Source organism: Rhincodon typus, chromosome 32 (genome assembly GCF_021869965.1).
Source record: "Rhincodon typus isolate 14 chromosome 32, sRhiTyp1.1, whole genome shotgun sequence".
Taxonomy (NCBI): Eukaryota; Metazoa; Chordata; class Chondrichthyes; order Orectolobiformes; family Rhincodontidae; genus Rhincodon; species Rhincodon typus.
This window is the reverse complement of record NC_063363.1, coordinates 7,941,500-7,953,693: the sequence shown is the minus strand read 5'-3', so window position 1 is coordinate 7,953,693 and position 12,194 is coordinate 7,941,500. Positions and strand designations below refer to the sequence as shown.

The following is a 12,194-nucleotide window of genomic DNA, read 5'->3' as shown; positions in this document are numbered from 1 at the left end:
AACTGTTTTAAAAATTAGGGGCTGCACATTAGGGATAGAGAACTGATTTTCACTCAGAGGATTGCATAACTTTAGAATTGTATATTTCAAAAGTCCGTGAGGCTGTGTCAATGGATATTTTTAAGACAGAGTTGAATAGATCCTAAGCAGGAGACAAAAGGGGCAGTGGGGAGCCATTTTTGAGAGGGGGAAGAGAATTGGGAAGTTGTCAAGCTGGAACCTAGAAGAAGAAATTTATATGATCCTCACAAAACCTTGTTGCAGTAAGCAGACTTTGCTTGGAAAGCAGTTAATTTCTGCCAACTGTCAGGATAGGGATTTGAGAAGTCCACACTCATGAAGTCTTTGAAGAAATGCTAATGCATGGCTTATCCAAAACCTAACAGAAGAATCCTCATCATTAAAAAAAAAAAAAAATCTTTCACAGGATGTGGACATCACTGGCTGGGCCAGCATTTAAAGCCCGTCGTTAATTACCTTTGAGAAGGTTGTGGTAAGCTGCCTTCCCGGATTAGTTCAATCCATGTGGTATAGGTACACTGAGTTCCAGGAATTTGACTTCATAACAATGTAGGATCAGTGATATAGCTCTAAGTCAGGATGGAATGTGGCTTAGAGGGGACCTTATAGCTGGTGTTACCATGCATCTGCTGTTCATGCCTTTGTGAATGGTAGAGGTTGTGGGTTTGGAAGGTGTTGGCGAAAGATTCTTGGTAAGTTGCTGCAGCGCATGTTGTAGATGGTACATGCTGATGCCACTATGCATCTGCAGTGGGACTGAATTTTTAAGCAAGTAGGTGTAGTGCCAATCAAATCTTGTATCACGTCAAATGAGGTTAACTTAATTACTAAGGAAACTTAAAACAAAGTAAGTAAATATTTTATTTGAACATTGGGTTTTATTCTGGCAGTTACGAAAAGAATTATTTTGGTAAGGGGAGTTAGGATAAAGTTTTAAACACAGAAGGAATCAGAGGAACTTGTACGTCAATAGCACTCTCCAAAAGTATACAAGTCCGCTAAAAAAAGGGAAGTAAACAGGGTTGAATATTTCATTTGTTATGCATCATACCTTGTGAGGTTCATGATGATTACTGTTAGGCATCATGGAGTCTTTTTTGTCTCCATCTTTTCGTTCATTGTCTGCCTTAATTTCCCCATCTTTGGCGACACAGCTCAATTTGGGGTCACCTCCAGTCTTATGTTCAGACTTTATGTCTTCATCATCAACTGGAAGCAGTTTTGATGAGTTACCCACAGAATCACATCTACTATCTCCAGCTCCAACTTCATTGTTTTCTTCTCTGTCAATTGCCATTGCACGTTCCTGGACACCTGGTTCTTCAGCTTGCATTAGAATGACATCATTTTCTGTGTCACTCCCACTTTTATCTTGGATGCTTAATTTCTCATCAACAGTGTCAATGTCATCATCAGCTTCTTTATCAGGGATTAACTTGTTTGGGGTTGGGGGCTGCACATCACGACTTTCTGAGTCAAGCACACTTCCAGGTAGACTCCTTTCCTGGCTTTGCTCAAACGATACCTTTTTTGCGTTTGCAATTGTAAATCATCAAAAAGAACAGGTCAGTAAGTTCTACTTAGCAACTAATGCCAAACTTTTTTTAAAACCACTTTCCCTAAGTTGCATTAAACTAAAACATGCTTATAATTATTGAGCGTAGTAAGTTTAAAGGGTTAGCAAAATATGAATGTTGGATAAATTTTAGCTGTATTGCTTGGATTTTTTGTTAAAACATCCACTGATATCACTACACGGTAGGGGCAAGTGTTATGTAGCATGCATCACTGCTTAAACTTGTGGTGTACATCAGCACAAATGGGCAAATTCATCCCAAGTGCGACTGATGTGCTGTGTGGAACAGCTTCAAAGGGAGAGGTGGTGTGGTCATATTCATTTAAAAAAAATAGATACTATCATGTTGCGCTCTGTTGGACACAATACACTCGAGATAAACTCAGTCAACATCGAAGAAAAGAAAATCCATATGGAATTTGGGATGTGTATAAACAGTCTTTGGATTTCTGTGGATCAGTGTGAAAAACGTGACAAGTGGAGAATGGAATTGAACACCACTGAGCTTACAATTCAGAGGTTAAGCATAAGGTAAAAAAACTGGGTACCAGAGATGCTTTTTAAAAGGCATTGAAGTAATATGAGCTAGAATTAATTTCGGGGGAGGCGGGGAAGAATTTCATACCAGTATAAAATTGAGTTGCTGTTCCCAGATCATGTAAGTAGCTCCCATACATGGATAGATTAGCCAAGGAGCAGAGAAAATAATTTTTACAAGGCTGGTGTATGTTGCCTGATTTAATAAAAGTGGACTCCATTATGAAAGTTACGTATCAAAGTCTTTTTATGTAGATGGGTTGCATTTCAGTTCAGTCATTCCAGATTCCTAAACTAAAAAAAAATCATTTGTTTTCTTCACTATTTCAAGAAAACAATATATGCTGAATTTAATTGACCTGGCCAAGAACTTTCGGCTTTTTTTTTAAAAGCAATGAACTCAGCCCAGAAGACAGTTAGTCTTTTGACTATCCGGTGCACAGAACCTGCATAAATTGCACAAATAATAGCACATACTAACTAAAAACCGAAAGAACTGTGGATGCTGTAAGTCAGAAACAAAAACAGAAATTGCTAGAAAAGCTCAGCAGGTCTGGCAGCATCTGTGGAGAGAAATCAGAGTTAATGTTACAGGTCCAGTGATCCTTCTTCAGAACTAATTCTTGTAAGTTCTGAGGAAGGGTCACTGGACCCGAAACGTTAACTCTGATTTATCTCCACACCTGCAGCCAAACCTGCTCAGCTTTTCCAGCAATTTGTGTTTTTGAGCATGTACTAACTGTTGGTCTGCCAGCCAAATTTGGTGTGGCTGCTCAGTTTTGATTTTATAAATCTAGGACTTAGTTTAACCAATTCTATGTATACAGCCACCAACACATCCACGAAAAGAAAAGGTCTAAAACATAAGTTCCAGTAATAGAAGGAAAGGGGGTAATTAGTAATGGGTGGGAAGGGAGTTAGGAAGACTACAAATATTCAGTGACATTAGTCTTGTGATGCCACACAGCTAATCAAAAATCACCTCTTTCTGACTTCCTGCTTCTTCATCAGACCCTGGGAGGTTTTGAAGCTCAGGTTCAGTCCCTTCATCAACATGATCATGATCTGCATCCTCATCGATTTCTGCACTTTCCTGAATGTTTAATGTCCAGTGGTGATATCAATGAATGATAAACACGTACAACATAATCAATGGCAAACAAATGCCTACCTAACATGTGAAACGTACTCTCTTACTTCTATAATTTTTCACATCTGCTGCATACTCCATGTAAACAAACATAAACCAAAACCAGCACTTACCGCAACATTGACAAGTGTACTTGGCAATTTCAGAACTCTGCATGAGGATATCTGAAAATTGCTAATTATAATTCAGTGAAAAATTATAAGTACTTTTGTTATTTAAAATACTAAATTTATTCTCGAATTATATTTCAAATGACTGAGAATACAAGAGATATGAAGAACACAACCCAAGCTGTACCATGGGATTTGGAGACGGTAAGGACTGCAAATGCTGGGAGCTAGAGTCAATAAATGTGGAGCTGGAAAAGCACAGACGGTGAGACAGCATCCAAGGGTCAGGAAAGTCAACGCTTCAGGCTAAAACCTTTTGTCAGGACTGGGGAGGGGGAGGGCAGCCTAGAAATAAATAGAAGGAGGGCGGTGGGGCTGGGGAGGGGGAGGGTAGGTGAGATGGAAATAGATGGACGCAGGTAAGGGGTTATTGTGGTTAGTCAGTGGGAAGGGTGGAGCGGATAGGTGAGTCAGAAGATGGACAGGTTGGGGGTGGACAGATTTTGAAGCTGGTGAAGTCAATATTCATGGGATATTTCATCTTAAAATTTCTCGTTACGGGGTGAACCATAGACAGAAGCTGTGTTAACTAAAATTGAAAGAAATGCACTGATCATCAGATTGATTTTTTTATTAAACTTGCAACATTAGTCTTCTGATCTGTAATATTTAAAGCAAAGGCAGGAGTTTCCAGTAACTTGCCCTCTATTTTATAATAAGAGATATTTTGAAGGCATATATCTAGTTTATAGTTTATTTAATCAGGCTCAGTCTGGGTTTTGTCTTTAGCTGTCAAAATAGTTAGTGGAAATTACTGCTGTATGCAATCTCTCAGTAATTGCCAAATCTATGAACAAATGTGCAGATGATATTTGCTTTTCGATAATTCTTGTAATAATGAATCCACAGTCATAGATACTGCTGTCTTAGGGTGATTATCTTGTTTTTTATACTTTTTCTTCAGATTTCCTGAGACAAAGGAATACATTTGATGTAAAAAGTATCGTGCAGTAGGATCTTACTTCTTTCTCCAGAAAGTTGGCAGTCCCTCTCTTTGTTTTTTTTTGCCAAGTAAGTTCACAAAAACGTACATAAAAATAAAATGCTTGAAATACACAGAGGGTCCACCATCATCAATAACTAGAGCAAATAACTTGCTGTTTCACAAGTAGACCCACTGTCAGATACTCTGATGAACCCAGTTTTACAAAACCATTGTCCTCATGACTTAATCTTGTAAGCCCTTCTGAACAATGCCACAGGAGATCAAGTAACTATTTAAAAATACACAAATATATTTCTTTACCTAGAAAGTGGTTAGAATCCAGAACTGGGTAAAATTTAAGCAAATAGCAGAGATGCATTTAAGGGTAAGTTAAATAAATACGTGAAAGAAAAAGCATTAGAACCCTTGCCCATTTTTCATTATTTTTACTTTATTCTTTTATTAATTTTGGTTCAGAGCTAGGATCTGTGAGGTAAAGTGACTTTATATTATAAGGAGAAGAGACCAAACAAGCTTTGGTTTATTCATGAGGCTAGGCCTGGAAGTCAATTGCAGGTTGGTTCCTTGTCAAGGTTCTGCACACACTTTGTCACTGCAGAAGAACATTATATTTATAGAGCATTATAAGAGCAGAAATTGGATATGAACAAGGTCAGTACCTGGGAAATGGCTCCAGCAAGTCTGAAAAAGACCTATGTTCAAGCATGTGGCAGATGGTGAATGGTAAGTGGGACCTTGTGGAGGAGATGGTTAGTGTGTCCGGGAGTGGTCAGAGGTTGAATTGGGTTTGCACTGTGTTTTGTGGGAAAAAGGAATCTGAATGTTGGTGCTACAGCATGAAGATTTAATAGCTCTCTGCCAAACCTCCCAACACCAACTCTTAGAAGCTCACAGAAAAAAAAGTCAAGTTATAAATATTATTGTCTTTATCTGGGTGAACTGAAAAGGTGATCCTGATGTACATCTCCAGTAAATAAACCAAGAAACCATCATATATGCCAGTAGAATAATGCATGGTGAAAAATACTTAAGTAATCTGGTCAGTTTTGTTATTTTCTTTTATTTATCCCATAACTGTGTTTGTTTGTCTTTTGTGTGAATAGGGCTGAAAACAAGGGGTTTTGAATTTATAGCACAGACTAATTAGGTTACTTTATTTAATTTTACTCTGCTAAAGTTACTACATTGTTAATAAATTGCTAAGTCTTTTGTTTAAGATACAAACCGGTGTCTAAAATTGATTATTTGCAGACTCTGGGATTGGTTATTCAAAAGTCTGGTTAGGAACCATTGGGATCAATTTTGAGGATCTTTAAAGATTTTAATGATAGTGTTGCAAATACAGAGGTAGGAAGGCTGATTTGGTTCAGTTGTCTGTCACTGTGTCGTAACAAGAGGAATAGAAGGTTAAGCTGACAGGATCAGATGAAGACTGGTTGAGGGAGATTTACGTGCAGCACAAACTCTAGCAAGGACCAGTTAGGCCAAATGCCCTGTTGCTGTCCCATAAATTCTGTGTGGCCCTGTGTAGTAGCTATCAGTATAAACTCAAAAGTTACTTCTGATAAATCTATTCTGTTCATTCCTTCTTTGTTCAATTGTGTCCTCCGTACAGAGGATGGGCAGTGCAGAAAATGAAATATGTTTTCACAATAAGTGTGTCCCAATCTTGGTAGTATCCTCTACTGCAATGTGTATAATACTGGTTAAGAATTTCATGCATGCAATCCGAAAAAATTTCTTTCCCCAAGGCACATAAACACAAACCGTCCAGTGCCATTCTACAAATCTACTGTAATAAAATGAAAGATCTTGACTGGATAGTTGTATCTTCGCTTTCTGGCACGCCCACCTTTTTTTTGACTAAAAGCACAAAATCCAAAATATTTGAAAGAATACTAGATAATGGCTAAACCTAGGCATGTAAGGATCTAAACCAGAGCCTAAATACATTTAAAACACCAATGGTGAAGAAAATGCTGCAGTCGTTCCTTTTCCTTTCACACTCATGCACCTCAGATAATTATTAAACAGCTCAAGCAACCAGGAATTAATTTGGTGTTGCTTTTGTGAATCCCAAAGGGAAAAATCTAATTACTGTTACCCAATTCATTCTGTCAGCAGGGGTGGTACTTCATCTATACCACAGCTGGAGAGTATACTGGAGATACAATCTTTAACCCTGTGAGTAAGGCAGCATTAAAAACATCTACATACAAGTCTCAGATTGTCCAGAAAGCACTGGAAATTGAAAATGCAATTAATAACTTCACAAGTTTCCATTCTGAATTAATAATCTGCACTTCAAAATTAAATGCAGAGAAAATCATTTTTGTTTTTGTATCATTCTCCACTCAGCTCAGCTGGAGAACTTTCTGACTTTATGTGACCTTCCACATATTAAGTATGTGAGAATTAAAAATTCAATACATTTAAAGGGAACATACTGGCAGCTTCAAATTGCATGGATGCCACCTATCCAATCATATTCAAAGAATGTCCTCCAACGGTTTCTCTTCCCATTCCTGCACCATTACCACTAGAATCCATCAAGAATCTATTATTGGCCCCTACATGCCCTGAAGGCAAAACACTAGCATCTACATGTGCAATGATCACACCCATCTTTACTTCACCAAGACTTTTCCCAATCCCTTCGGTGGTTCTGTATCATTTACCTACTTGTCCAACATCCAGTCCAGGATGAGCCTCAATTTTCTTCAATGAAAGATTCGGATCATAAGTATAATGTCTTCCGTACTTGCCACAAACTCTGTTCCTTTGTCACCAACTTGATTCCCCTCTTTGGCCACTGTATCAAACTAGACTAGACTGTTTATAACCATGACATCCTATTTGACCCAAAGTTGAACCTTTGATTTTATACCACCTCCATAATAAGCACCAACCTCCACTTCCAGAGCATATTGTCTCTTGGTTTTTCTATAGAAGAAGGTTCTACATAAATGCAAGTTGTCGTTCTTTCTTTGAACAAAGTAGCATTGCATAATAGGTGAAAGCATGTGTATTTAGGGATGCCTTTATCGCAACATCTACAACGCCATGCTAGAAAGTATCAGCAAAGATGGCATTTAATTAAGGAGTGACATTCAAATCAATAATTGAATAACCAGCTTGTATTCACTGCCCAGAACTAAACTTGAATAGCCACTTGGGTAAGTTATCAGAGGACTACTTTATAGTATGGAATGATATTGCAACATGAGCTAATGTCTTTAGGATGCGTAGAGCAAGGAGAAAAAGGAAGCTCGACTGAGAAAAGTTATGCCAGTGTAAATTGCTCATACTAATTTTGTTGTTATACATATCTCAGAATTCAGGTGACTGACAATCATGAGCAGATCAAAGTTTTATGCTTTGCAAGATTATTCCAAATAACTCAATGCAATGTGATCACGGCCAAAATTAATACTTGGTATTCAATTGTTAATGAATTGTATGATGAATCTGAAATAATTCAGTTACAATCGTCAGTCTTTTGATTTGTGTATTATTTGATATCCAGCACTGAGCACAACTGGATACAGATATTGCCATGACAGCCACCTTCAGTGGAAGGAAAGAAGAAAAAAATCAATTCTGATAAACTTCATAGCGCATGTTTAAAAAAAAATGCATTTTGGATTCAAATTACAGTCAAAATAACTTGGTTTTTATTATTATTAATATTGCCATTAGACTGAACGTTGGAATCCAGCTAAATACTACATTCTCTCCGTAACCAAATGAGCATTGCTTTATTTTTCATTTCCAAACAGCTGTCTATTTCCACAGGAAAGCAATTTAAGTAAAAAGAGATTCTTACTGGTACAGGATGACAGGCTCAATCACAGAATTCTGTTTCAGATTTATAATGGAAATCTCTTTGAATATTAAAATGTTAATTTCCATGGTAATTTACATGTTTAGGCATTTTAATGGTCTCTCAAATGTAAATGATTTTTTGCAAGGCTATTTAAAATGTGCAAGCATCAAGTTACCAGTTTTTAAGACAACACAGTTCCACTGAGATAACAGGCTGCTCCCAATTCTCCCTATTCCTCCCTGTTACCCACTTTCTTCTTAGCCATCCTCCTTAGGTGAAGCTGGTTGGACAATCAGTTCATATATAACAACTCAAATGAGTCGTCCTACACCTGGTATACCAAGAAAAGCTGTATGGTTAAATTATCCCTAACTCCTACTGCAGTAAGAAACCCTCAATACAAATGAACATATATATTTTCACACTGGGTTGGTTGAGTAAATCATCTAAGCCTGTTATTTCAGTGCAGTACTGAGGGAATGCTACATTTTTGGTGGTGGCCTTCTTTAAGCTAAACAATTGAGGTCTACTTATTTTATATTTATACATTCATATGGTAAAGGGGGTAATCAAGAGAATGCTACTTCCAAGATGTTGCATGTTAACTTCCTCCTTTGCTCTCTCAATTCTGACTGCAGACCCACATCCCTCTTTCTGCCTGTCATTTGTAGCAAGATAGACAATGACTACCAGCTTTTCAACCTGCCCTCTCAGTGTGTTCTACAGCTGTTCAGGGACATCCTCGATTCTAGCACCAGGCAACACACTACCCTGGGATTTAATTAGAATGCCTGTCTATTCCCTTAACTATCAAATCAAATGTCACTATTTCTTTTCCAGTTTTTCTGTACGCCCACCCCGATACAGTTGAGCCACCTGTGGTGCCAAGCACTTAACTGTGGTTGCACTCCCTCGATGTACCATATTCATAGTATCACTGCAGTGTGTAAACAGGCCATTCAGCCCATCAAGTCCATACCAACCCTCCGTACAGCATCCCACCCAGACCTACACCCCTACCCTATCCCTGTAACCCTGCATTTCCCATGGCTAATCCAAATAGTCTGCTTATCCCTGGACACTATGGGCAATTTTCTTTGGCCAATCCACCTAACCTGCGCACCTTTGGACTGCGGGAGGAAACCAAGCACCCGGAGAAAACCTTCACAGACAAGGGGAAAACGTGCAAACTCCACGCAGACAGACAGTCACCCGAGGCTGAAATTGAACCTGGGTTCCAGGAGCCATGAAGCAACAGTGCTAACTACTGAGCCACCATGCTGCCCATCAGTATTCTGAATACTGGCTGAAGAGTGAGATGTGTGCAGGGAACTCCTGCATTAACTGCCTGCTCCTGCTTGACTATCGGGTGGTCAACCATTTCTTCACTCTCTTAAGCTGCAGAGTGATCACATCTATAAACATGGTACCCCAAAGCTCCCAGCATATGGTCACACAGCAGTGAACTAGTTGCTACTGAAGTTCTGAAACCTGGAGCTAGTGGAACCGATGAGACTTCTTGCACAAAGCGTTACGTAATTTCCACATAGCACAGAATCTGCACTAAACTGCAGCAGCCCGGTTATTATACTTCTGGTTATTAACCTTGCTACTGGTAATAAGCTTTTATTAATACCAATAAACCTCACTAAAACTGATAAACCCTACTAATACGGAATACACCTACCAGAATCTTTAAAAAAATTTCACGTGTTACCTGTCACCAACAAGTCTTTTTACCTGCCAGTTGTTTATACTTGGGACTGAATTAGTTTCACAGCACTTCAGGTGCTGCAAGCCTGGAACTGGCCTTGAACTCTGGTACTCCATTTTTATTCCCAAGGACACAGCCTAGAAACAAAAGCTTGTATCCTGCTTCACTGACATGGACCCAGAGGTGCTACTAGGCAGGATGGTAGAAAAGAGGACCATCTTTCTCTTGCTGACCGCGAAGGGAGGCCTTGTCACCATGCTAAGCAGCCTGAGCTAAGGTAGTGGCCTGGTTCAGTACAGTTTCCTGGGTAAAACACACATCGCAGGAGAGAAGGAAGAATGTCAATGATCTTATGTGTTCCACAATGGTACGTGCCACCATTTTCTCTCTGCTCTCTCTCATTCATTCTCAAAGCCACCATTCACTCAATGCAGACACCTCTCATCAAGGCTCACAGACTCCAACACTCACTCCAACAGGGTTATGCATCATATCCGTGGCTGTCACCTACCTCGTCCACCCTAACTGCCATCACCTCCTGCCCTTGGTGCTACTTATTTACTCAGTGGAGGCACCTGATAATCTGTCCTGTCCTTGCATCATCACTGAGGGCTCGCCCATACACTTCCATCAAACACAATGCTCCTTCAGTCTCATTCCAGGAAAAAAAATGCCACACAACTGACCTGAGAGGATGAAGACTTGTGGTGAGTTGGCTGATGTAAGGCTCCTCATTCCACATGAGAAGAAAATACATGAGTTGGCCAGAGAGGAGCGTGACCTCTCATATGCAGAGACCTCCATTGGACAACCAACCCTACAATCTTCACTGTGCTCTTTAGCTCTCTTTGTGCCGATGCTGCCAGGCCAGCTGAATTTTTCCAGCATCTTCTCTTTCTGTTTCAGGTTTCCAACATCTGCAGTATTTTGATTTCATTTAATTAGCTTCTGCCTGGCTTCTCACATTCAATGGCGCGTAGCTCTACCACATTTTCTTGGATCTTCCTTTCTTTTAAAGTGAATTCTCATCGACAACCTCAGAAGATTGCTGGCAATCCCCCATTTCCTCTGCATCCAGGACATCATCCCCTCTGTTGGCTTCAATTATGAATGATGTTCACAATTATGCAGCACACCCTATCTGGGTGATACTGCAACGCCTTGCTGGAGCAGACCTGGTACTAAATTTCATCATAAAGAGGCTTACTGTCTGACTGTGTGTGGCAGTATCCCCTAAGTAACTGTCATTCCCCTTGACTCTGCTAAGAACTGGTCCACTTTGACTTTCAGATGTGGTCATTTGCTTGAAGCACATACATGCTGGTACATGCTGTAGGTGTGACATAGATGCAGTGTGGTGCCACACAGCAACATATCCACCCCCTTGACTGTTCAGTGCTCTGAACTGTGACAAGCTGCCTACATCTCACGCTGTGTTAAAAAGAACTGCAAGTCACAGAGGCTGGCTGCCTGTAAGTTAGCACTGAAGAGTCTATGCAGTGAAAACTAATTCAAGACTCAGAGGGTGTCAAAGTGAGTAAATGCTAAGAAAATAAACTAACAGCCATAAGATGCATCCCCTGTAGATGCATGATATGCAACTGTGTCCCTGTGCACAAAGCGACATGGCTGAAGCACACAAGTCAATACTGTGCTCAACATTCAAAGTGAAGCCCTGAAGGGCTCAAGGTGCATGTATGCTAATGCCACCAGGTAACTACTCTTTCAAGCCAACAATTGGCACCATCTAGTTTCTCAGGGAAGGAGAGAACTGGGAGTTGCATAGATATTACTTGAGTTTAGCTCCCAATGAGATGAATAGCAATCAGATAGTGGCCACTCATTTGTGATATTCAGAACTTGCCATTTAAACCTGAAGGGGAAAATCAAGTTTCTTTTTCTCAATGTTGAGATTCAGGATTTTCCATTTTTGTTGTATTTTCACAATTTTCTCTGCATTGCCCATAATGGTTAAGATTGGGAGAATTCTGCCTTATGTCTCTCAGCAGCAACATTCACAAGCAATGTCAACTCCTGACTTTCCTGCGACATCACAATCCAATTTTTTCGTATAACATGGTATTTTCCAGACAGGTACGGCTTATGCTTCACCTCCCTAAAATGTCTCAGGGTATCACAGCTATTAAACTTAACTGCTACTGATAACCTTACTACAATTAATAAATTCACTTATCATAATGGTAGCCTGAAGTAAAATTTTAATCTGTCAACTCCTGAAGGAAACAGCAAAGTA

General features: G+C 39.6%; 1 protein-coding gene across 4 annotated transcripts in view; it reads right to left on the bottom strand.

The window, feature by feature from the left end:
• The window catches only part of LOC109912354 (centrosomal protein of 164 kDa), a 191,246-nt gene that overhangs the window by 89,511 nt on the left and 89,541 nt on the right, over nt 1-12,194 (bottom strand). For all 4 annotated transcript variants that reach the window (XM_048615635.1, XM_048615638.1, XM_048615636.1 and 1 more), the window contains 2 exons: nt 3,117-3,227; nt 1,073-1,546 (listed from right to left, as the gene is read on the bottom strand). In XM_048615635.1, the coding sequence (XP_048471592.1) occupies nt 1,073-1,546; nt 3,117-3,227 (585 nt within the window). The remainder of the gene's footprint in view (nt 1-1,072; nt 1,547-3,116; nt 3,228-12,194) is intronic.